Source organism: Cannabis sativa, chromosome 7, assembly GCF_029168945.1.
Source record: "Cannabis sativa cultivar Pink pepper isolate KNU-18-1 chromosome 7, ASM2916894v1, whole genome shotgun sequence".
NCBI classification, from domain to species: domain Eukaryota; kingdom Viridiplantae; phylum Streptophyta; class Magnoliopsida; order Rosales; family Cannabaceae; genus Cannabis; species Cannabis sativa.
The window spans coordinates 3872296-3897231 of record NC_083607.1 but is presented as its reverse complement, the minus strand read 5'-3'; the positions used below and the strand labels follow the sequence as shown (position 1 = coordinate 3897231).

Below are 24936 nucleotides of genomic sequence, written 5' to 3'. Positions count from 1 at the left end.
TGTAAAGAACTTCTATTTTGTATTTTTTAGACAGGGACAGTGGGAACCAAATGTGAAGAATAATAGCAATAATAGTAAAATAAAAACATCTATCAATAATAAAATAATCAAACAAGTTTCAAATCACTACCAAATGTAATGCTTTTGTAAAGAATTTCTTTTACTATACTACCCTAAAACTATATTTACCCTTTTTTTTTGTGCCAAAATCTCTGCAACTTCTAGCTATTCCTAAATTCTTATACCATAAACAACAACCAAAAAGAAATGAAGACTTAATACTTATCATCATGAATGTACAATGACATGTAGCTTGGGAAACAAGAAACAATAAAAGCATCTTCACCAAAATTCTTCACCAACATAGGGATCATTGATTAAATTCAGGCTGTTGGCCTCTCAGCTCAGCCTATGAATAGCTAAGGGAACCATAAATGAAGTTTCTCTTGTTCTTCTGCTAAACCGAAATCATAATCTGGAGTCAAGAAATCGAAATCATAGCTCGGTATCAGTTGTGTTTCCTCCATCTGATCTAAGCTCCTATAGAGTTCAGGTTCTCTAGCCAATGTTTCAGTAGTTCCCCTAGTTTGTAAGTAATTATCTCTTCTTGATGAACCGGCAGCAGAGCCCGAAAAATTTTCAAGTCTCTCAACCATTCTAACATCATTAGCTAGTTCACAATCTCTAGCTGAGTAAAGACCAGTATTACTATGTTCATTGCTTGTAATAATATCTTTAACATCTATCTCCATATCTTCATTCACAGTCTTAGTACTAGTACATGAATTTTGTGCAGCTTGAGAAAAACCCCGAAAACAGTCTTGTTTTTCTACTGATCCCTTCACAAAATCAGCTTCTGCATAATCATAATTATGCTTAATATCTAAGTCTAGCTCCTCATCTTCTTCTGTTTCTTCTATCTTGGTGGCCTGCTCGGTAGAATCTGCAGCCATGTTTTCGGGGAAGTTAAGTAGTGCCACTGGACCATACATGGCTTTGGCAGCCTCATCATAAGCTGTAGCAGCTTCAATGGCAGTGGCAAATGTACCGAGCCAAAGCCTGCTTCCTTTCTTATTACTAGAAACTCCATTATGGGGTTCTCTGATTTCAGCAACCCATTTTCCCCAAGTTCTTTGTCTAACTCCCCTGAAGTAAAAATCAGAGTTTTCAGGTCCTCCTTTTCCACGCATACAACCCTTTTTGGAGCCTTTGGCAGGTGTTTTAAGGTACCCTTTTCCATTTTCTATAGAAGAAAGTTGATCATTGTAGTTCTTCCATTTTGCTAGTGTATCAGCTATTGATTCACTTCCATTTCTTCTCTTCCTAAGCTTTTTGTTCCTGAAATCAAACACTAACATTTTCAACCTCAACATGAACTAGAGAAAGAAACAAAAATAGAAAGAAAAACAAAACCATTGTAAGGAAAAAGCTATAAGATATTACCATCAACTTACTTGTCAGAAACCTCACTCGCCATATTCAATAGTGTTTTATATTCTGGGGTTTTAGGAAATAAACCCTTGTTTGTTTTTCTTCTTTTGCCTTTTTTCTCAAAAGGGTTTAATACAGATTTATATATGAATGATAAAAGGGTTTAAAGAATAATTTTTTTTTATATGAAGGGTAAAGAATAGTTTTTTTGATTAGTGTTATTTACCACAAATAAACAAAGCTGAAATATGAACTGTCTTTTGTTTTGATAAACGAAATATGAACAGTCTTAAGGAAGAAGAAAGGAAAAGAGAAGCGTATAATGATGATGATGTATTTGATGAGCTACTCTCAATATTTAATGCTCTTCTCTCTTTTTCTTGTTTTTTTCTCTTATATTTTTTTATTTATTGTTTTCACTGCAGCCGCAAATTCTACCAGTTTCATTCTTTACTTGCCCACCAAGCCTTTCCCACTTGGAATTTATATCATTTTAAATTCCAAACTTGCCACAGTTCAAATAAATTATATTCCAAACTTACCCTCGGTTTCCTTTATCAAATCATTTAAAATATCCCATTTTGATTATATCAAGAAAAAAAAATTAGTAGAAAATAAATACTTCATTATTAAGAAATATATATATTAATTTCTTTACCACGAATTTCATTGTTATAATTAAATTGCAAAATTTTGCCCCAAATAAGTACTTTGGTTTGGCTTTTAATTCTGTGGACTTTTGATTTTTGGGACCCCTCAAAGATATGATGAACGAGTTTTTTCAGGCTGAGAACAAAATATGGGCACGCAAGTCTATTTTTTTTGTTCAATTTTTTTTGACCATTTCACTTCATCTTTACCCAAAATGATGAAAAGTAATAATAAATAATAAAATAAATAAACAAGAGACAAAAACCATTTATTTGGATTATCTACTAAAAACCGTGTTGTTTATTTGGATTTTGTTCTTATCCAATTTCATTTTCATATATAGATATGATAAAAGTGATCAAAAGTTTACATTACATCATCCCTAACTGGTCAACTTTTAATCAAATTTTCTTGCTCTTTTTAAGTGAACTTGTCAAGATTAGCACAATTAGGTCAAATACTAAATATGTATGACAAAGATTGATAATAAGAAAAGGAATACAATGAGACCAAAACAGTGTACATTATAGCTAGCTTTCTTTCTCCTCTTCTTATATAATACAGATTAATTTCTAAGTCTGAAGAAAATAGCAAAAGCATGAATGATACAATAGGACTGATGATGGTGAAGGAAACTGCAGATGTACTTGGACGAAGATGAAGAAGAAGAAGGCAGTACGAGGGTTATCCTTACCTTCAAATTCAAGGGTAAAATTGTTTATCTGAAATAGCTGAACTTTGAGATAATGTAAGTAAGTTCCTGCAGTTTCTTGATATTTTTGTCCTAAAAGGTGCCAAAAACGTCCGATTGTACCCGGTGCAAAGTCCCGATTCCCGAACTACTTAGCTCATCAACAACAATATCTGATCACACTTGTCTGCATTGATTGGTTCAACAAGAAGAATAATGTAAGATATACAGAAAGCTTTCATGTGGATTGTATGAGTTTCCAGGTTTCAGAAGTCAAAAAGGAAGTCCAGCTTATCATGCTATGAATGAGAGTGAAAATTTACTAACAATTTTGACCAAACTACAGTAGATATAGGCAAGTTATTCATTTATGTACTTAAATAACTATATCAATAAGTAGGTTTTCCCCACTATTGAACAGGGTTTTCCAATTCTACAGATGCTATAATGGCAACTTGGAACGCACCATCCTCATAATGTAGCCACCAATGGGCCTGGAAATTGGACAATCTCAAATCTAGGAAATGAAATCGTACAAGACTATAAAACTTGGAAGAAGCATACATAAAGAATATATGTCAAAGTGAGGGAACGGAAATAGGTGAAAGGGCACAAACAAAGAAAGGGTATTTGGTGAAGAAAAAGGCTTTGAGACAAAAGCAACAGATAAAAGAGGGTAGTGTTGGGTTGACAGAGAAAAATGTAATTGAAAATATATTTCAATATGTAGAAGTAGCTAGTAGCATCAACGTTGAAATTTTCAACCTCAAGACATGATTCTTACAGTGAAATTCAACCACAGGACATTGCTTAAGATGATAAGCTAAAACAGTAATGCATAGCAAGAAGGAAGATATATGTAAAGAGAAATTCATGGGAGGGACAGTCTTTCCTTTGGATAACAAGACACGAAGAGACATGATACACTCTGTGTTCTGAAGATAAACCGTAGACAATGACGATGACTAATTTATAGATGCAACTATTGGCCGTACTAAAGGGGCAATTCCCACATCATACAAATACTGTAACTTTTAAAATCCATTCCCTTCACTCTTTGGTTTCTCTCAATCCGTCTCTTGTCCACCCTTGTCCAAGCAACAAGAGTTCATATACACAAACACATAACCCACAACATTAGTCAGAAGTGGATGATTATACTTAGAAGTATGCTCTCTACTGTACCAGCTTCTGTGAGAGTTGATTTAGACCCTCGGTGAGCCTGAACTACGACTCTTACAAACTCTGAACTACGGACAAACCACGTCTCTTCCCAAGCCTCACAATACTGATTAATATGTTCAATCGAACCATAACACTTGTAGATAATGGGAGAAATTTGTTCAAACTCACACACCAAACACTAAATCAACACCCCAAACATGCATATGGCTCCTTCCTGCATTTCTCTTTTAATCCAAACTCATTCATTTTCAGTTAAAAGAAACATTAGACTACATGTCCATTAAATTGTGATTATCATCTCAAAAAGACAAATAAATCACCAAATATTATGGCTGATAATTTAAAGTACAATATAGAAAACAAATTACCTTTGATAAGACCAAAACGAAAGGCAGAAGTAAGAGCCAATCACCTATTCCATCGCAGGAAACCTAGCAATTTTGGACTTTAACTTCCTATTATGATTTTCCTGCCAATTTCAGAGAAAAAGAACAGAAAAGAATTCATCTTAATCTACAAAGATTGAAAAATATATCTCTACATTTTCCTTCAAGTAATACAAATTTCAGATATCTCTATCATAAACAGTTATGATAAACAGCAACAAATAAACCCATACGAACAAAGAATCCCGAATTTGAAGAACAAGTTGTTACCTGTTCAAGAACATTAGCTGAGCTCTTCTCCACAAGACTAGCCAAATTCTCAATCTTTGCAAGCATTTTCTCATACATGTCCTCAACACCACTTGTATAATTCATGGCTTGAGACCCCATTAGTTTACTAAGTTCCCCAACCTCCAAACCCTGGGCACACACATCCAATTCCCTCTGAATCTTCGACACCTGTTTCCTCTGACCCAAACTCTCATCGTTCCTGTCCTCGCTCATAGGCGAAGTCCTCAGCTCACAGGGCAAGAGAGGAAACGGCGAGTTGGGACTGAAAGAACCGTAATTTCCTCGAAACGCAGGCCCAATGTTGACAATGTCGATCGATTTGGGCTCAAAAGATCGAGCTAATGTCCGAAACTGGTAACCCCTGTACTCGTGGGTATGAATGGGTTGGTCAAGAAACGGAGTACCAAAGAGTATGAAGACACACGAGGCAAGATTAGCGGCGATCGGATTGTCTACGATAGGGATAGAAAGATCAGTCTTTAAGGAAAGAGAAGCCGAGACACAGAATTCACGGATTGAAGGTCGAAGCTGGGTTTTTCTTCGACCGGAGAACCAACCAATGAGCGTGCGATGTTGGTCTGAACCGGCGAGAAGGCGATTGAGAGCCTGAGAGTCGATTCTTCCGGTGGAGTCGTAGAAACTGTTGATAGTCCCTGAGCAGATGAATCCGGTGACAGTGGCGACCAGAGGAGAAGAATCAGAGGTCGGAGTAGTGGTGGAAGGGAAGTCATCGGAGAGATTGGAGGGAGTTATGTGTGTGACGTGGCCGAATAGAAGACCGTCGACTGCGCCTGGGGAGAATGAGAAGCGTTGAATGAGAGACGCTAGGGTTGGGCCTGATATTGCTATCTTCTGTAGAGGAAGGTCGGCCATGGCGACCGAGAGAGAGTGAGTTAGTGAGTCGGACGAGTTGGTTTGGGGGCGAGTTTGTGACTGGGAAGGGAAAAAGAGAAACCAAAACAAAGCCAAAAACTACGTCGTTTTAAACCAAACTCAATTCCTTCTTAAACTACTTGATAAAACTCTTACATAGGTTTTCTACTTTAACTAGCCAAGATTTTCGGACTACAATGTGATATTTTATTGGTGAAATTTATTATTAGATTTTGTTTTATAGTTTAAGTGTGATTCGCTAGTGTCTTTCCGTTTTTTAGTATTGCTATAAAACACTAGTAGTGCTTAACACCTTCTCGACATGTTACGCTGCGATTAGCTAACCATACTCTCTAAAAATTATTATGGTACCGTTTGGTAACACTTTTGTTTTCTAATTTTTTAATCACAAAATGAAAGTAAAATTTTTGTTTTTAAAAATTTTGCTTTTAAAAAATAAAAATGCGTTCTGTAACAACTTTTGTTTTTCAATTTTAAAAACAGAAAACAAAAGTGCGTTCTGTAAAGTTTATTTTTATTTTTATTTTTTGATTTTACTTACGTCGGGTCTAGGTCCGTGATCGGATTTGGTTTTAAGTCAGAGGCCGAGTTCAGTGTCAGGACCGTGGGGGGATTTGGGTCCGGGTCATGATTGAAGTCCAAGATATTGATTAATAAAAAAAAAACTGTTTAAAAAAATATTGAAAGTGATTTTTTTTTGTTTTTAAAATTTTGATTTTCAATTAAAAAATTGAAAAGTAAAAACAGTTTTATAGAACATGTTTTTGAAAAATATTTTCACTTTTTCAATTTTAAAAACAGAAAACTGATTAAAAAAGTGTTACTAAACGACACCTATATTAAACTATATGAGACGCGATATCTAGTTAGACCAATAACAATACTGACATATAGTAAGCACCACTAATGCTTTTTAGCATTTTTTTTATATATATATATATATATCTTCCATCTTTATTTTATTGTTAAATTTTCACTTTTACATAACTATAACTATAAATTTTGATTTTTATTTATCGTTTCAATAATTATTACATGAAAAAAAAAACAAATAAAAAATACTTTTTAAAATATGGATATCATTAAAAAAAAAAATTTGAGTAAATTAAAAATTAGGTAAATTATTTTAAGAGAAGCTACAAATTCTAATTTTTTTAATTTTAAAATGAGAAATGCTAAAGGGCACCAGTGGTGCCTAGCACCTTCCTATGTGTCAATATCGGTATTGGTTCAACTAACTATCGGGTCCCATATAATTTAATATAATAGCTTTTAAAGAGCATCACTAGCCAATCACAAAACGATATGTTAAGAAGGTGCTAGGCACCACTGGTACCTCTAATAGCAATGCTCTTTTAAAAGATATAAAAAAACTTATAGAAACTCAAAACCATCTACTTAGTAAATGGTCTCTACCTCACCAAACTTTGGAATGTTCAAAAGATAGAGCAAGTTTTAGAAGTGAATTGGCAGTAGAGTAAGCCAAGTAATACTAAGACATAGGAAGCACAGGTTTGAAGAACAGCAAAGCACCTCTCACTAGCCCCAACTCATCATAGGCGACACACCCCTCGTTCACACCACAACGAAATGCTTTTATGCAATAATTCACTTTGCTATAATTTAGTTTTTTATTGAAAATGACTGTTATTGACAACAGTGTTGTGGTAGATTCTTTGTCTTAGTTTTATTTGGTTCTTGCCAAAATGAATATCTATGGAAACAATAAGTAATTAGAATCAAAGAAATTTAATTTTAAGAAAAAGAAATTCATAACAAATATTTTCTGTCTTTTTTGAACAGATAAATATAACATTGAAATACAACAGCATTATTGCCAGCAAACAAAAAAACTCTCATCATCAACAAATAGTAGAATTGTAACAAAATAAACACCTAAATATACACATATTACAACATAAATAATAAATAAGAATAAAAGAATTTCAATAGCTAAAAACTCTACTCATCTTTACTCATCTTTGGTTCCTTCTTCAGTGGAACTAGCAGAAGGTACTGCTGCTGCTGCTGCTGCTGCTGCCTCTGGCCTAATCTCCTCAAGCTGATGAAGAACTTGTTGAACTTCAGGTCTTGCTTCGGGTGAGGGATCAACACAATGCAAGGACAATTTCAAAGTGTTGAGCAACTCATCGCCTATAGCCGGTGCATCCCTCATAAGTTCCAAATCAAAAACTTCATTTGTCCACTCTTCTTTAACAATGGAAGCCACCCATTGGGGTAAGTCCATACCGTTTGTTGGCTCCCCTGGCGATTTTCCTGTTAAGAGTTCCAATATGATCACTCCAAGGCTGTAGACATCGGTTTTTATGTTGGCTTTCTTTGTCTTGGTGAGCTCTGGTGCATTGTAGCCTAGTGATCCAGCAGTGGCAATCACATTTGTGTTTGCTGCACTTGTCATGAGACGCGAAAGGCCGGTGTCTGCAATGTGGGCTTTGGTTTGCTCGTCTAGTAGTATGTTGCTAGATGTTAAGTTTCCATGAACCATGTTTTCTTGAGTATGGAGGTAGAGAAGTCCTCTTGTAACATCCATGGCTATGTTCATCCTTGTTGGCCAATCAATCACAGTCTCTGGACCCCGAGCTGCACATAATACAAAGTATGATTCACATGAAAAATATGACTAAAGAATCATAATGAAATGATTGATTGTTAAGTTGCTTACCATGAAGAAAGGAAGCAAGGCTCCCTTTAGACATATAATCGAAAACAAGAAGCTTTTCTCCTTTAGGTCCCAAGTAATAGGCTCTAAGAGCAAGGAGATTAGGATGTCTAATTTTCCCAAGTGCAGCAGCCTCAGCTTCAAACTCTTTCTGCCCTTTAGTAGTCTTTTCTCTCAACCTCTTCACCGCGACTTGATTACCGTCCTCAAGTGTCGCCTTGTATGATGTTCCATAAGTACTCTTTCCCATAATCTCAGCTGTTGCACATAACAAATCATCAGCTGTAAACACAAATGGACCATCAAAGTGAACAAGCTTTCCACCAGCATCACCACCCGATTGAACTTCAACGCCAGCTGAAGCTGCCTTCTCGGTGGCTGCAGCCTGCTTAGAAGTTGTACCATCTTTTCCTTTTGAAGCAGCCCTTTTCCTGATGAAGCAACAAAGCAAAAAGCAGCACAATAGTAGAAGAACCAGTAGGAGGCAACCTGCAGCTATTAGAAGAATATCTTTTGTACTTAGTTTGTGGTGGTGATGGTGCTTCATCTTTTGAGCTTCTGGCGATGGAGCTGGAGGGTTTTCGGGTGTTTGAGATGAGCATATGGATGAAGTGCTATAACCACATAGCTGAATGTTACCAACAAATGAACTTGAATTGAATTTTTTGGAGAGTAGGGATGGAACAGAACCAGATAGATTGTTGTAAGAAACATTGAAAGAAGTGAGATTTGCTAAGTTGACAAAAGAAGCTGGAATTTCACCAGTTAACTTGTTCCCAGATAAATCAATCTGATTAATTCCAGATATGTTGGAAAGGGTATCTGGAATTGAACCAATAAACTGATTATCTTTAAGAATCAAAGCTGAAAGATTATGCAATCGATCCAATGATTCTGGGATCTGATTCCCAATGTGGTTTCCCCCAAGATTGAGAGTAACTAATGAAGAGAGTCTAGAAAAACTAACAGGCAAACTTCCATTGATGGCATTATTTGACAAGTCAAGATTTTGAAGTCTTGTCAAACTCCCTAACTCACTTGGTATTGTCCCACTAATCTGATTATTACTAAGAGAGACTTGTTCAAGTTGACCCAATTTGCTAAGAGTAGTTGGAATCATTCCAGAGAAGTTGTTATGATCAAGGGTCAATATTTGGAGTTGGTAAGGAAAATTTCTTGTCCCAATACTATTACTACTACCCCAACTACTTGGAATAGAACCAGAGAACTTGTTGTGTTGAAGATCAAGGAATGTAAGGGAATGAGAGTTGGTGAGACTGATTGGGATAGAACCAGAAAGAGAATTAAAGCTGAGATTGATTCTAAACAACTTGGTTGAGTTTGAAAGACTAGAAGGAATAACACCAGTGAGTGAATTATTGCTTAGATCAAGAGTTTGAAGTAAAAGACAGTTACCAATTGAAGGAGGGATTGAGCCAGAAAGTCTGTTGTTGAAGAGATAAACTCCTCTGAGATTAGGAAGGAACCCAAGTGAGAATGGAACACTACCAGAAAGATAATTGTCATGAAGACTAATCTTTCTAAGACCTTGGAGTTGCCCAATCTTCTCCGAGATTCGGCCGCCGAGCCCCTTCCATGGAAGCTGAATAGCAATAACTTGTCCCTTTAAACACTTGATTCCTGCCCATTTACCAGAACAAGCACCATAGCCAGTGTCATTCCAGCTCCTAAGATAGCCTTTTGGATCAATTAGTTCATGTTTGAAGGCTTGAAGAGCTTGAAAATTAGCTTGTGTGACTATTATACCATCCCATGATTGTCCTGAAACAGGCTCAGAATAGAAAAAGAGAATAAGTTGAAAAAACAAGAATCCTCCATATAACAAAAACTTGCTAAATAAGCATTTATTTCCCATGAGAGAAACTAAACCAAAAAAAGAAAGAAGAAGAAGATGAGTTTCTATTGTAGTAGTTGTTCAATCACTCTACTCTCTTTATTTCAACAAAGAAGAAGAAGAAGAAGAAGAAGAAGAAGAAGAAGAAGAAGAAGAGGAAGTGAGTGAGTGAAATGGTGAAGAAGGAAAGAAAGAAGAAATATGGTATTTGAGGAAGAAATGTGAGGAGTGAGAGAGAGAGAGATAGATAATGAAATCATGTGAGAATATTCATGGGGTTTTTGGGGAAGAGAGAGATTCAGGTCAGGGGAGGCATATGGGGTCAGAAAGAGTCTTCATCTTCGTTAAATTTATCCCCCCCAACGGCTAGTTTTTCTTCTTACAAATGATAACGGTTTGTGTTGAAAAACCTGGACTTGGTCTTTCAATGGAGTCGTTTATTTATTCCTAACGGCTATATTTCATCGGTGCCACGTAAGCAAACACTAGAATACTACTGAGCTGAGCTCCTTTGTTTGTTTTGGACTTTCATGCACGTGCTTGCTTCATGTAAATTTACCAATTTGCCACTATGACCATTTTGAAGTTTGACCAAAAAGTAAATAGTAATTTTCTCAATTAAACATTACTACAGGAAATTTACATAATACTTTGCTATACATAAATTTTTGTGAACGGTTCTTTTCGAACAATTCATCTAAATAAATTTTTTTTTTTTTTTTTTTTTTTTGACAAAGTGATTAAAATCACTCATGAATTTACGACGCTCACGTCCGCCACCGGCGCTGGAACCTCCTCGAACCAGGATAGCTCATCGTCTAACCGTAGAGCATGCTTTGCCAAGCCATGGGCCGCTAAATTCTCAGAGCGAGCCACATGGGACAAAACTGCCCCCGGGAATTTAGACAATAAAGCTATAACATCTTCAAACAATGCTCCTAGCTCGTTGAAATACTTCTTCCCTTTATTAATGGCCGTCACCAAAGCTAACGAATCAGAATAAACTGCATGAATTTGAAGACCACACACATGAGTCCAATTAAGACCAACCAACAGGGCTAACGTTTCAGCTTGTAACACTGAAATTCCACCTGAAACAACATCAGACCACAAAATTGTAATTAGAAAATTACCAAGCTGATTAAACACTTAAATCCAAAAAATTAACTACGTCCCCCTATGATTTACTTTAACTAGCCAAAGGGAGACCCTTTGGCTAGTTGTAACTTAACTTATGTATTTTACTTCGTAATCACCTTAGCTTTGTTATTCCTTCCTAGACCTAATTATTCCTATTTGGTATCTAGAAATTACAAGATCTTTATAATTCCTAGACCTAATTATTCCTTAGCTTTGTTATTCCTTCCTAGACCTAATTATTCCTATTTGAGATAACTCGATAAATAATATAAATTGAAAAATTCAATAAAAATATATCTGTCCAATATTTATACTGGGCAGGTTAAAAATAATATCAATCTGCCTAATCAACCCGAACTAACTCTACTAACTCAATTAAGGAGATTTTTATTATATATATATATTTTTATTATATATAATCTATATATTATATAAGTTAAATACATATTTATAAAAAAAAAAATTAAACTATTATATTTCTATTATAAGAGATGATATTTGTACTTTGAATTCAATCTATACAATAATACAATTAAAATTAGATTTTTTCTGTTTACAATTTTGCGGATTTTATTTTTTACACATTTTCCACTTAGTTTTGTTAGATAAATGCTAAGCAAAAAAGTACTATTAATATAATTAAGTATCAAATTTCATATTCATTTCATATTTTATTTGATCTACTATCTATTTTTGTGTAAGTCTTGTCGACTCACCTTCAACTAGATTAATGCTAAAAGGATTAAGTAGTGCCTACCATCTTAATATATTATATCATGTAATTAAATTTCAAATCCAATATACTTTAATTTAATTTATAAAATATCATTATTGTGCACTAATTTAACCAACACTTAATTTTTCAACCCTAACCACAAAAAACACTTGTCATTTCAAACCTGTTTTTACCACCTCTAGGTTAGGCTCTAGGGAACCAATAATTAATCATTTTGTGTTTTTGTTTCCTCTTCAACCTTTTTTTTTCAACTTTTACCAACAACTTTCAAGTTTAGGTGGAGAAAAAGTTACTGTGTACCAAAATTACTGCGGGTGGCAGTAAAGTTTCAGTTCAGATACATGTACATTGTACTGAAATTACCCAGCATTTTGACGTCATTGGTTGGTGTTTTTCATTTAATGGGTGAAAACCTTTTATTTATGAGATGTTTGTTGTAGTATTCCAAGTAATAATTAAATAATACCACCCTCAATCTGACCACTGCATTAAACCTAGAATTGATAGAAAATGTTGTCTGTTTTTTGAACCAAAATTGAGAAGAGTTCAAACTCAAAAAGGTTAGAATAGTTTAAAAATAAAGAAGAGTATGGGTGGAGTTTTACCCTAGGGTTTCGTAAGTGACATTTTTTTTAGGGAAAACAACTTTTATGTATACCCTAAAATACCCTTCTCGACCGAGACCTCACCAATCCTTTCCTCAACCGCGAACGGAGAGACTACAAACGCATATCACGAATAAAGAGAACACGAACGAAGACATTCTCTGCAATTTTGTGATTTTATTTTTTTGTTTTTTTAAGTGGGTTATAGTCCAATATAGACTTGATATATGTTCGATAAGAGGTTCCAAATTTTAAGTTATTGAGGTTGATGGTGAAAGTTTTAGATTTGAGGCTTACTAACTAATTGGTAGACATATTTCGTGTTTGATGGGGTCCGACACTGTCCGAAGGGTGTCCAATGGGTTCGTACGTATTTTGATATTTTAGAATAGTTTTAAAATAAAAAGGAAAAGAGAATAAGTATTGATCGAGTTTTACCCTAGGGTTTCATATGTGAAATTTTTTTAAAGATTGATTTTCATTTTTTATTTTTGAAATAAACAAAAAATGAATTTTAAGGATAATATGCATTCGTAATTAGTGTATTATCAATTTTTATAGGGGTCTTAATTATATTTTTGAAATTAACTATATAATGTAAGCCTCAATAAGTAATCTCATTATTCAAAAAGAAAAAATATATATGTTTTCTCTTTATTAAGTAGAAGCAATAAATATGTGAATATGAATGCTTAAAACAACACCTCAATTAATTCACATTAAAAATGCCAAAATTAATTCACACAAATGAATCGATCGAGTTAGAAGATACTCGTGTAATTCCTTTAATGCAACTTGTTTAGTGAATGACTTTAGCAAAATCATCATTTACTTGATAAAGAAAAGAATCAATCAGCCCCACAAAGGTATTGTATAAACTTCAATCTATGACAATGACAACAAATTTTCCAAGAGTTAAGTTTACTTAAAGTTTCAATCATCCATGTTCAATCTATAATATTATATAGAATGAATTAAAATAAAGGACCTCTAAATATAATTTTTGAATCCTAAACTCATGCTCCTGAATTTTTCTTAAAGACCATTAAAAATCATTTGAACTTTTGAAATTATTTAATTTAAAGACTTTTGTTCAATTTTAATACATTATGAAAGTTTAGAAAATATAATTTAATACATGTTAAAATTCAGAGAAACATAATTAAGTAAATATCAAAATTTGATTTAGTACATAAATATTTAATAACAGACACCTCAAATGGTGTTGATGTTGGGGGGGACTATTCACATAAGGTTAGTAAATATTGGGTACTATTATTGATACTCTTTAACAAATCTCATTGTTGGCTCAATATCGAATACCAAACACCATTTCGTGTTGAGTTTCTGTTAACAAAGAAATGGGTGGTATTGGCTCATGGGTAACTTTTTTTTTACAGTGGGCACCAGACCAAGGGAAACCACACCTTTTATACATAGTACAGGAATCTGGTCAATATACAAAGTACCAAATTGAAAGCCTTAAAGTTCTGATTGCACAGACTTCAGAAACAGACAACAAACACTCTACAAAAATCTGCATCAATCTAAGTGTGTGATTCAGTGATTCTGCCCCCAAAAGGAAAACTTGGATTGGTTGAAAACAAACAACAGCTTTCGTAGCTTGGTAAGATATAACCCTTAAATTGATATAACTAGTAAGACTTGGTAACATAACAATTCACTTCTCTTCACAAACATCTTCAAATCAGATTCTTAAAGAAGATGATGATGATGATGATGATGATGATGATGATGATATTGTACTAAGCCTACAATTCAAAGGTAAAGATAAAAGATAAATATCTCATACCAACATCTAATATGCTCCAAGACTAGAATAATCTACTACTATGCATATGTCTGCAAATACCCAACTATCATCTAATAATGTAAGTGAAGTTTTAACAGAATGACAAAGAGTTCAAAGTGCATAATCAAGGCAACATGCAGATCTACTTGTTGCATTAATCATACAACAGAAAATGAAATAGTGCATAAAGAATCAACATAATGATATAGGTTATCAAAACAAAAGTTACAAATGAAATGTATCATATTATCAAATCCATAAAAGAAAGGAAAAAACTAGATCCAGATTCAAAAAGTTCCGAACTTGTATAACATAGATCCATACAAAATCCATTACTATAATTTTAACTTTATTGTTTCTACCAAAAGTTAAATTCTTTTTAAAATGAACAGTGAAACGAAATTTTCTATATACGTATTACCCAAACGCGGTCTTCTCAGACCCGAGCTGCAACGACGGCAGGACCAGCGGCGGCTGCGGCATTAGATGCGGCTCCGCTAAGGAAAGATAGAAATCCAGTAGCTGGATTATTCTCCTGTTCATCCAAGAAAAGATCCTCGGGAACCCTAAATGCACCGTGAGCGAAAACTACAGCGAATCCGATCATGAGAGCAGAGATCAGGAGGGATCCGACACTGGTGAGGAAAACGACGAAGACGCTGAGCCCGATCAAACCCCAGAGAGTCTGGGTATCAGAAAATGTACGGCCAAAGAGGACGAGAGGCTGATCCGATGGACGAAATAGGTAAAGAAAAAGCCAAGAACAGAGGAGACCGAGAAGAACAAGCAAGGACATCGGATTTGTAAGCAAAGACACGGCGAGGATACCAGCTACGACAGCCATGTAATTGACTCGGAAGTAAGAGTAGTTCTTGCGGATTCGTAGAGTAGCATCGGAGACCGATTCCGGCTTGGCGAAAGCAGACCGATCGAAAAGCTCCGCCCACGGCCTACGCTGAGAGAGTCCGTTGCGAACATTTTCGGAAATGTGGTTTATGAATGTACGGACAGCAGGGGTTGAGATCGGTGCTTGAGATTGAGCCGAACCACCACTGGAAGCGGAAGAAACAGCGACAACTGGAGGCTGAGAATTTGAGATCGGAAGCACTGGTGGAGATGAAGACGCCATTGTTGGATAAAAATTCGATCTTTTCTCGAATGGGGTTTTTATAAAGAGAGAGATTCAAAACGCGTGATTTTTCAAGGAAGAAGACGATGGAAATAAATATTTATTTATTTTTTAATATGAAAATAATTAATAAAAGATATATATTTTATTTTATTTAGGGCACCGACAATGGAGGAGTGTGGAGATCTAGTGGTGGTGTTTAATGCTTAATTGATTGTACGCCGTTTGATTATTTGACCTGTTTGACTTGGACAGAATCTTGACCGTTGGTTTCGCGGAACGACGAGTTGAAAACTAGTAGAAGAGAATAGAAGAGAAATTGATGACCAGTTAGGTTGAGCCACGTAGGCATTTAGTTAAGATATTGTTTTTGTTTTTGGCAAGGTTTTCGCTTCTTGAATTTAAGATTAGTTAAACTTTTTTCTTAGCGATTAAGTTGTTGAATAATTAAATTAAGTACATTGTTAAGTTTCTACTAATATTTCTTGCATATTTTAATTAATTTAATTTAATTTAATGGGAGTGCTTGAATGAATTAACTGGTTCTTTATTTATTTGTTTTTAAAAATGTATTATAGTTATTGCTGAAAAAAAAATTATACTTGCGAAATTTCGGTAAAATAAAATTAATTGTTAATTTTATGATTTACATTTTGTGTTCACATAATTGAGATACCTTTAAGTGAAAAAATTGACACTGCTTTTTATGATTATTATTATTTATTTTTCATTTCTATTATAATTTGTTAATATATTTTCCTGTCATTGCAAGCTTCATTACGCGTGCACATTAAGTAAGAAGAGGTGTCTCTTTATCATTTTTTCTCTCAACACCAACCAAGAAAATAAAGGGTTAATTTTTTTTAAAAAAAATATAAAAATATTAAAAAAAAATTAAACGTAAAAATATAAATAAATTGGACAATTTAGTATTTACCCTTTATTTTTAAATATTATAACAAAAACACTTCAAAAACAATTACGATAAAAAATAAAAAAAGAATTTTGACAAAGATTAATTTTTTAGAAGAGTAAAAAGCATTTTAAGTTTCATATTTTAGATGGATATTTGACATCTGATGTGGGATTGTTAAATTTAATCAAAAGATTGAACAAACTTTTTGTTGCATCCCAAGACCATATAATAATACTAATAATAAAAATTGCAAGAAGTCAAATAGGATTTTATGGTCAAATTGGATCTTAAAATATAGTTTCAAGGTTTAATAAATATATTAAGGAGACTAGGCTATAACTTCATGAAGAAGGATTTCAATTTGAGTATTGATTAGTCAACCAGTGATACTTATTAACGATTAATTAGTGTCCTATAGCATTTCTCTTTGAATTTGATTGTTAAAGTAAACCATTTTTGCTTGGGATACCAAAGCTATGGAGTGGTAAACATCATTTGATTTAGTGTCAATGAAACACAACACAAGTTTTCCCAACAACACATACCATTACCATAGAAGCATACAAGTTTGTTCAGCCACATCTAAGCGAATACAGAAATACTATATATAATTGTCTTAATTACCAGTCTTAGGAAGGTGAAGTGACCAATTCGATATACGTAATCTCCATGAGGATTCACCTAAAACTATTGATTTCGACATATGATTTTAGAAGGTACTTCCATTCCATCCAAAGTTGGAACCCTGCAAAAATAATAACACAAGCATCAGAATCGCGAAAGAGGATGTATTGTAACTTATAGCGTGAACAAACGGCTAGTTAAGTGATCGAAAGTAGCCTATAGATTAAAGAATGCTCAAACAGTTTTAGCTCGGGGTTTCAGCAGTAAGGGTATAACTATTTACATGATCTCTAGTTCTGGTGTAATGCATGTAAACACTGTGCATGTTCTTGAGTTTGGTTGGCCTAAACAAACAGGAAGAATGCAATGAGAAATGAAAGTGTGCAGGAGTATTACCACACTCCATGATCTATTATAGTAAATTCAAGAAGTTGAGAGGCTCACCTTGGTGTCATAGAATTTGAGGAAGAATCGGTTTTTGGGTACAGACAACTTGGTCTCAAGAATCTCAGCGACTGCAGCACTCAGCTTCTTGTTCACATCAGGGTTAAGGCCACCAATTGAGACCAACTCACCATATGCTGCAGGGTCTTCTTTCCCACCAAATGAGATTGGAATTGAGCCCTTCAGCACAATCATCACATACTGTGTACAGCAAAAAAATCACAGCATTAATAAGTAAGGGGCAGAATTAATGTTGGGAAATTTGCCAAACTAACAACATGAAAATGTTAAATTAGTTAAATAAACACATTTATGGTCACAAAACAACCATAATGGTCTTTTTATGGTAGTGCAGTGTAATTTTTGGTCGCCAAATATTGGCTATTTTGCTAATAAAAATTGCCATGATGACTATTTTTACAAAACACTCAAAGTCTCTAATAAAAAATGGATAGTTTTCTTTTAGTTCTTTTGTTGTATAATTGTACAGCTATTCAATTCGTTTCAAACACACACACACACAAAGAAACACAGCAAAGTTAATGTTTTAGCTCAAGTTCAAAACACTAAGTGGTGTTTAGTTGGGAGAAATGAAAACATAAGAATATAAATGATGGAAAGAGGAATCAAATAGAATGAAATTTAAAATGCATAAAAATAATTGATAAAAAAATCATTTTAACTTTTTTTCATCTATTGCAATAGTCTTTCCTCTAATTTTAAGATAGAATAGTCATTCATTCTACCAAAATGATTAAGACATTTCAATACTTTAAAATACAACTAAACAAATGAATAGAAACTCCATTCCATTTCATCATCTCCAACCAAAAGTCACCTAAATATTTACCTAGAAAACAGTAATATATATTTACTTTACTTTGAGCTTGTTGAGGAGATACAATCTCACTATTCTCGAAACTTCATTTCTTAAGACAAAAGGTAAAATACTCAATTACCCATATACCCTTTTAGTTTACATATTCTCCTAACAGTTTCAAATGAAAAATACTCAGTTACTTCACTCATAACCAAAACTATACAATTCCCCTAAGAAAAGAACAACATAAACATAACAACTGGTTTATGGGTCTTAACCCCTACTTCTGTAATTGAAAAATGTATACCCAAAACCAACTTGTTTAGGGTTTCAGATATGAACTAAAACATCAAAAAGGAGAAAATTAAATATTTAACCATTATTATACCAACAATTTCCCAGAAAAAAAAAAAAACAAAAATTAACACACGGGCAATAATAACGACGAAACAGTCTAATCAAAATACGATAAACCAAAATTCACAGACAAAATAACAATAAATCATTTGTATGAGTTTAGAGAAAGAGAGAGAATTGTTGTACGGATTCAGGCTTGCCAATGAGCTTGGCGACGGCGGAGGTAGCTTCGGAGAGAATAGAGGAGGTGTCTACGCCTTCGAGGGTGACGTTAGTGGAGAGGTTAAGGCAAGGCATCGTCTTCTTCGATCTTCAATTCTCTCAAACTTGGAATTTCTCTCTCTCTTTTCTCTGTTCTCTCAAAATTTGGTCACTGCTTCTTCTACTTCCAAATTCTACCTATCTCTTTGTTTATGGGCCATTATGGGCCAATTTAATTGGGCCCATAATATTTTTTGGAATTATTTTCATAAATACATAAAAACAACAAAAAATTATAAAAATACGATTTTACGGAATTTTAAATATTTTTACGATTTTCTTTTATTTTATTTACAGAAAGTACGGTCCTTTTATATCGTACTCTTGTAAATTTATTGTTGATTTTTTGTTATCTATATGTTATTTTTTTGTTGTTGTTTTGATGTTATTTAGATGTTATATTCGTGTTACTTTTATGTAGTTTTCTTGTTGTTTTCGTGTTATTCTATAGAAAATCGTAAAAATATTAAAAAAAAAAATCTTTACATGTAAAAATGTAATTTTTTTATAAAAAATTGTATCTTATGTAATTATTCCATATTTTAGCCCACAAAGAGAGTCTTTCTTATTCTTCTTGTTTAATTGTTTGTTTTAAATATATGATACAATAAAAAATTAATTTTTTTGTTGTAAATAAATATTCAATTTTAATTTTGTGTAGTAATAATACTTAACATATTTTTTAAACTTTGTAATTATCTGACAGTTAGATACTAAGTCATTATCTACGTGTTATTTTCTTATGGGTATATTTCAACTATTTCTTAAAAAAAAATTAATAACTTAGACCAATGAAAGATTGCCACGTGGAAATTTACTTAACGCGAGTTACACTTAAGTATTTATGCCGCAATTACTCTATGTGATAAACATAATTTAGGTCTATATTACAATGTGCTAAAGGCTGATTCGTTATATTTTTATCTGTTTTAGTATTTAGGAGAGTTTTTTATTCTAATTTTTTTTATGATCGTCTATGTAATAGTTCTTTAGAATAATCTGTAAACTTTAAAAAAAAAATTGAATAATTTACAATGTAAAAAAATAAGATTTATATATTTTATTGCACAAACGACTATTTTTATTTGGGTAAATACCATTTTGAACCCTGTGTTTTGCAAAAGTTACAGATTGGACCCTGTGTTTTGTTAAATGACAAAATGGACCTTGTATTTTCTAAAATAGTAAAAATAGGACCCTGAGCTTAATTTTTGACAACTTTTTTTTTAATACAACCAACTTGAAGACAATGCTTAATACGAGCAGATATAAAAAATGTAAACAGTTTTGTCATAACACTTTTAGATCGGATTATAATTAAACTTTATTTTGACAAAAAATCAATTCAGGATCCTATTTGTACTATTTTAGAAAATACAATGTCCATTTTGTCATTTAACAAAAGACAAGGTGTAATTGGTAACTTTTGTAAAATAGAGGATCCAAAATAGTATTTATCCTTTTTATTTTTATACGTGTGGTAAGTAGTTGTTTAAAGCTTATTTTTGTCATTATCTAAAATAGTATATTGTTGTTGGTGAAATTAAAAGTAATTTGTGGTATAAATACTTAAATTTAATTTTTTGTTACAAATAAATACTTATATTTAATTTGAAGCGGTAATAAATAATTTTTTGAATATTAATTTTGATTGACATTTTAAATTATTTAGAATTTTCTAAAAATTTATAAAAGCCCTGTAATTATATAAAAATTACAACCTTTTTATATTCTAAAAATATCTATCAATATGTTCTAACAATTTTATTTTGTCCCAATAATTATGAATACAATATTATGCATATATATAAATACAACATTATCCAAAATTATATATAGCTTATAATTTATTTCCTTATTATACATATTATATTAATTAAAAAGGGTACAACACTAATGCTTAACAATATATTATTGTTAGGCTCTAGTGAAAAAAGCTAGCTAGCTCATACAATTTTATACATAATTTTTCAAAGGTGATTCATATATAAGTTTTTTTTTTTTTTTCTTAATGCAGTTAGCTTATTTCTAATTAGTGGCACCATTTTATTTTAGAGTAAAGTAAAGAAATATATAAGGTATTACATTGATAATGCTATATATTGCTCGAAATTGAACGATAAGTTAGTCATAATTTTGAGGAGCTAGAAGTAGTAGAAGTCCGCCCAGCTGTAGTGTCGAAAGCCTTGAGGAAAAATCGAGGCGGTGGAACGTTTAATTTGGAATGAAGAATAGCGCCGAGTGTTGAGATGAGCCGCTTCTTCACCGCCGAGTTAAGGCCGCCCATAGTCACTACCTCTGCGTACGCTGCTGGCTCTTTGTTCCCACCAAATGATATGCTCACTGACCCTTTTAATATCACCATCACAAACTATACAAAATAATAATAAAAAAAACAGTTAATATATAAAATTATCATATGTATTTTATAACTATAATATATATATAGAGTAATAATACACATAAAAAAAACTTGTCACATAAATATGTGTCACTATATATATGGAGTATTGTGAATTTGAATCTCATATTGTTAATTATTAGATCTTACTTCAATTATTAAAATTATTAACTACACCATAGCTATATATATTATGTATAGATATAACTTTCAATAACAAAAAATTATATACAATATTTTTGTCATATATATTTAGTGAAAAAATTTACTTCCATGCAATAATGTGTGTATATATATAATAATACTAAAATATAATTATTATACCTACGGATGTAATTTTTTTCGATCAGTTATTTTGTTTAATTATTTTTCAAAAACAAGTTTTGTTTACATTATTTGTTTATTAAAGTGAAATTCATAAAATTGAATATTACTAATAAAATTGTATAGATCAAGAAATTAATTGTATTAAAATAATATGATATTATTTATATATATATAATAATATGATCATGATATTCATATAAATCCACGTTGAGAATATAAGTAAATTAATGCCAAAGTATTCATATCCATGATCATACATTGTGAGCCAATAAATAATATACTGTTCACATGTATATTAATTAAAGTAGTTAGCTGTCCATATTGACATAATTATAATAAATATATGCATATATATTAAAAATAATAATAATATATCTAATTAGTATTTTAAAATAGTTAAATATTAAATTTCATGTAATTTTATTTAATAATTATTATAAAATATCATTAAATAAATAAAACTTTATTAAAAATATTAATAAATAATAATATAATTCAGTGTTATCCATTCTCTTTTACATTTATCTTACTATAATTAATGTGAACTACTACAAATACATATTAATTAATAATAAAAAAGAAAACTTCACATATAAATATAGATCTAGATGTGTACTGCAAATATAAATAATATATAATATAATTCTATGAATAGACCATATATTATATACATATAATAGTAGTGGCCATGCATGAAATCTTAAAAGATGAATTTTCTTTTCGAAAGTGATTAAAAGATGAAATCTTCCTTTTATAATTCAATTAAAGTATGTACAATAATAGATATGTGATGATGTTATAAATTAATTATTAATTGAATATTAATTTATAATTATTGTCCTTTGATTACTAAGCTACTACACAAACATTTTTAATTATTATACAAAATAAAAGAAAATATCAAAAATGTAAAGTGTCGGGAGATATATATATAGGGGCGGACTCACATTGTAGCGAGGGGGGCGTGAAAAAAAAATCGAGAAAAAAATATATATGTATTTTAATTAGTTACAACATATATTTGTATTAAAAGGTGATATTTAAAGACGTAATAGTAAGTTGATGTAATGGTTAAGACTTAAGATAGATGACAAATAAGTTAGAGGGTAAATGTTCAAATCCCACTAACTACACTTTATATATTTTTTTAAAATTTATTGCCCCGCTCATTTTAAATTCTGGGTCCGCCAATGTATATATATATTATACATATAAATAAATATTATCCTACCACTAAAAAAAACTGTTATATAGACAACTTTTTAGTCATAATATAATTTTTTTATGACTAAATGTGACTTTTAGTCACAATAAAATATTACTTGTGACTAAAACATAGTATTTAATTACAAGTTATCATAACTAATTTAGTTTTAGTCACAACAAGTATTGTGATTAAAAATACATTTAGTCACAATAAATTGTAATTTTTGTGACTAATACATTTAGTCACGGACCTTTTAGTCACAATATAAGAATAATAATTTATAATTAGTCACAATTTTTTTATTTATAGTCATAAATTTTATTGTAACTAAAAGTAAAATTTTTTGTAGTGCACTTTTACTAAAAAAACAAACAAATTAAGTATTATATATTAACAACAAAAGATAGACTTTGGTTGTACAAATTAGATCTGTAAATCATCCATATGTATTAATGTATGATTAAGGTCAATTATGGTACCCATTTCAAAAAAAAATAAAAGGTCAATTATGGTACAATTAAATCTAATAATTATATAAGTATAAGAGAGATTGAAATATCAAAACTTCAGAAAAAAAAAAATAGAAAAGAATTAGTAGTATGCATATAGATCAATTTGGAATTGAATATTAAGACAATACCATTTAAGCTAATATATAACTACATTTATGTACCATATAACATCATACCAAAATAACATTATATAATTAATTAATTAGTTAGTAATTTTTTTATTATTTATTAAATTAAATTATATAAATTTTGATATTAAAATATACTAATAATATATATATATATATATATATATATACCACCTCTTATATAATACTTGACACTTTAAGGTGAGCTAATAATATTTTTTTCGATATATTTAAACATATATAGAGTGATTTTTACAATGCATCTTATTAAAAGAGATGCATCGATATACACTCTATTTCAGTATTTAGAAGAATTTTTAAGTTTATTTTTTTTTTTCATATTTGTGTATATCTTACAAAGTTTTAAAAAATTCAGAATAATTTATAAAATAGAAAGGAGTTTTAAAACAATCTATTTCACGCGCGTATAAAATAAAATAGTCACGCGTGCAGCACACTATTTGAATCATATTTTAAGCGTGTTAGATTTTTTTTAATTTTTCAAAATTTCACAGAATATTTTAAATTATAACTATAACGTACATAACCATTAGAAAAAATTTAACTAAAAAAATTTATTTTAAACAGATAAAAATACATCCATATACCCAAAGATACATTACATAATTTTCCATATATATATATATTGTTTAATGATATGCATTTGATGATGAAGTTGAGGAGATTATAAGGATATATATAGAAAGAAATTAATGAATATATAATAAATGACATACATTTTCTGGCTTTTGAAAAATGGCAGAGACAGCTTTTGTGGCTTCAGAAAAGATGGAATCAGTATCAACTCCTTCTTCTTCTAAGTTTACATTTGTTGTTATGTAAAGGCAAGGCATCTTCTTCTTCTTTCTTCTTATTATATATATTCTTATAGTTTTGTGTTTCTGTTATATATACATACATATATATATATATTGTTTGGTGTTGTGTATTTATAGTAGTAGCAATATATATATATATTCTTAAGAGAATTAAGTTTTCAATGATAATTCAAAACACGTTTTTTCACACGTGTGTAGGGCAGCCGACATAATTCTTTCTTCTCTCTTATAAAAGGTCAATAGTCTTTTTCATTATTAAGATGTATATACATGTGAACTGTTTTTTCACAATGATAATATTTTCAGTAAATATTATTTTGGATCTTTTATTTTACAAAAGTTATTAATTAGATCATTTATTTTATTAAATGATAAAATAAATTATGTATTTTTTAAAATAGTACAAATAGGACCCTGAACTGATTTTTTTATCAAAATAAAATTTCATTATTATCCGATCTAAATGTGTTATAATGATAAATCTATTTACATTTTTTGTATCCATTCGTGTTAAGAATTGTCTTCAAGTTGGTTATATTAAAAAAAAAAAAAATTCAAAAATTAACCTCAGGGTTCTATTTTTACTATTTTAGAAAATACAGGATCCATTTTG

The 24936-nt window shown here is 31.3% G+C and overlaps 6 protein-coding genes across 8 annotated transcripts; all 6 read right to left on the bottom strand.

Moving 5' to 3' along the window:
• Positions 1–69: 69 nt before the first annotated feature.
• Positions 70–1977, bottom strand: LOC115698208 (dehydration-responsive element-binding protein 2A). Its single transcript, XM_030625403.2, has 2 exons — positions 1455–1977; positions 70–1338 (listed from the first exon to the last, which is right to left on the bottom strand). Exons 1-2 carry the CDS (start codon positions 1475–1477, stop codon positions 420–422), a joined length of 942 nt encoding a protein of 313 aa, XP_030481263.1. The 5' UTR covers positions 1478–1977; the 3' UTR covers positions 70–419.
• Positions 1978–2562: 585 nt separating this feature from the next.
• On the bottom strand, positions 2563–5841 carry LOC115698207 (uncharacterized). 2 transcript variants are annotated; one of them, XM_030625401.2, is made up of 3 exons: positions 4615–5841; positions 4327–4427; positions 2563–2960 (listed from the first exon to the last, which is right to left on the bottom strand). In XM_030625401.2, the coding sequence occupies exons 1-2, from the start codon at positions 5506–5508 to the stop codon at positions 4371–4373; spliced, it is 951 nt and encodes a 316-aa protein (XP_030481261.1). In that variant the 5' UTR covers positions 5509–5841; the 3' UTR covers positions 2563–2960; positions 4327–4370. The 2 variants fall into 2 exon arrangements, with proteins under 2 accessions (XP_030481261.1, XP_030481262.1); XM_030625402.2 differs by having other exon boundaries at positions 2563–2962; positions 4330–4427.
• Positions 5842–7277: 1436 nt separating this feature from the next.
• Positions 7278–11487, bottom strand: LOC115697525 (probably inactive leucine-rich repeat receptor-like protein kinase IMK2). Its single transcript, XM_030624570.2, has 2 exons — positions 8213–11487; positions 7278–8130 (listed from the first exon to the last, which is right to left on the bottom strand). The coding sequence occupies exons 1-2, from the start codon at positions 10083–10085 to the stop codon at positions 7502–7504; spliced, it is 2502 nt and encodes an 833-aa protein (XP_030480430.1). The 5' UTR covers positions 10086–11487; the 3' UTR covers positions 7278–7501.
• Positions 11488–14583: 3096 nt separating this feature from the next.
• On the bottom strand, positions 14584–15610 carry LOC115697290 (PRA1 family protein B4). The gene has a single exon (XM_030624231.2). The coding sequence runs from the start codon at positions 15485–15487 to the stop codon at positions 14795–14797; it is 693 nt and encodes a 230-aa protein (XP_030480091.1). The 5' UTR covers positions 15488–15610; the 3' UTR covers positions 14584–14794.
• Positions 15611–16929: 1319 nt separating this feature from the next.
• LOC115698091 (uncharacterized) lies at positions 16930–19056 on the bottom strand. 2 transcript variants are annotated; one of them, XM_030625267.2, is made up of 4 exons: positions 18835–19046; positions 17472–17672; positions 17311–17371; positions 17036–17148 (listed from the first exon to the last, which is right to left on the bottom strand). In XM_030625267.2, the coding sequence occupies exons 1-3, from the start codon at positions 18943–18945 to the stop codon at positions 17318–17320; spliced, it is 366 nt and encodes a 121-aa protein (XP_030481127.1). In that variant the 5' UTR covers positions 18946–19046; the 3' UTR covers positions 17036–17148; positions 17311–17317. The 2 variants fall into 2 exon arrangements, with proteins under 2 accessions (XP_030481128.1, XP_030481127.1); XM_030625268.2 differs by lacking the exon at positions 17311–17371 and having other exon boundaries at positions 16930–17148; positions 18835–19056.
• A 1604-nt stretch (positions 19057–20660) lies between these two features.
• On the bottom strand, positions 20661–24428 carry LOC115698029 (uncharacterized). Its single transcript, XM_030625210.2, has 2 exons — positions 24222–24428; positions 20661–21280 (listed from the first exon to the last, which is right to left on the bottom strand). The coding sequence occupies exons 1-2, from the start codon at positions 24336–24338 to the stop codon at positions 21038–21040; spliced, it is 360 nt and encodes a 119-aa protein (XP_030481070.1). The 5' UTR covers positions 24339–24428; the 3' UTR covers positions 20661–21037.
• Positions 24429–24936: the final 508 nt, after the last annotated feature.

Bases quoted from the DNA above. Each gene is read 5' to 3' on its own strand.
- LOC115698029 (XM_030625210.2), bottom strand. From the start codon at position 24,338: ATGCCTTGCCTTTACATAACAACAAATGTAAACTTAGAAGAAGAAGGA. The intron at 21,281-24,221 runs GTATGTCATTTA...TATTTTGTATAG, and splicing joins TTTTTCAAAAGCCAGAAAAT to TTTGTGATGGTGATATTAAA.
- LOC115698207 (XM_030625401.2), bottom strand. From the start codon at position 5,508: ATGGCCGACCTTCCTCTACAGAAGATAGCAATATCAGGCCCAACCCTA. The intron at 4,428-4,614 runs GTAACAACTTGT...TGAAATTGGCAG, and splicing joins CAGCTAATGTTCTTGAACAG to GAAAATCATAATAGGAAGTT.
- LOC115698091 (XM_030625267.2), bottom strand. From the start codon at position 18,945: ATGCCTTGCCTTAACCTCTCCACTAACGTCACCCTCGAAGGCGTAGAC. The intron at 17,673-18,834 runs GTACAACAATTC...TGCTGTACACAG, and splicing joins TCATTGGCAAGCCTGAATCC to TATGTGATGATTGTGCTGAA. The intron at 17,372-17,471 runs GTGAGCCTCTCA...CTGTTTGTTTAG, and splicing joins TCAAATTCTATGACACCAAG to GCCAACCAAACTCAAGAACA.
- LOC115698208 (XM_030625403.2), bottom strand. From the start codon at position 1,477: ATGGCGAGTGAGGTTTCTGACAA. The intron at 1,339-1,454 runs GTAAGTTGATGG...GTTTGATTTCAG, and splicing joins GCGAGTGAGGTTTCTGACAA to GAACAAAAAGCTTAGGAAGA.
- LOC115697525 (XM_030624570.2), bottom strand. From the start codon at position 10,085: ATGGGAAATAAATGCTTATTTAGCAAGTTTTTGTTATATGGAGGATTC. The intron at 8,131-8,212 runs GTAAGCAACTTA...TATTATGTGCAG, and splicing joins CCTTGCTTCCTTTCTTCATG to CTCGGGGTCCAGAGACTGTG.
- LOC115697290 (XM_030624231.2), bottom strand. From the start codon at position 15,487: ATGGCGTCTTCATCTCCACCAGTGCTTCCGATCTCAAATTCTCAGCCT.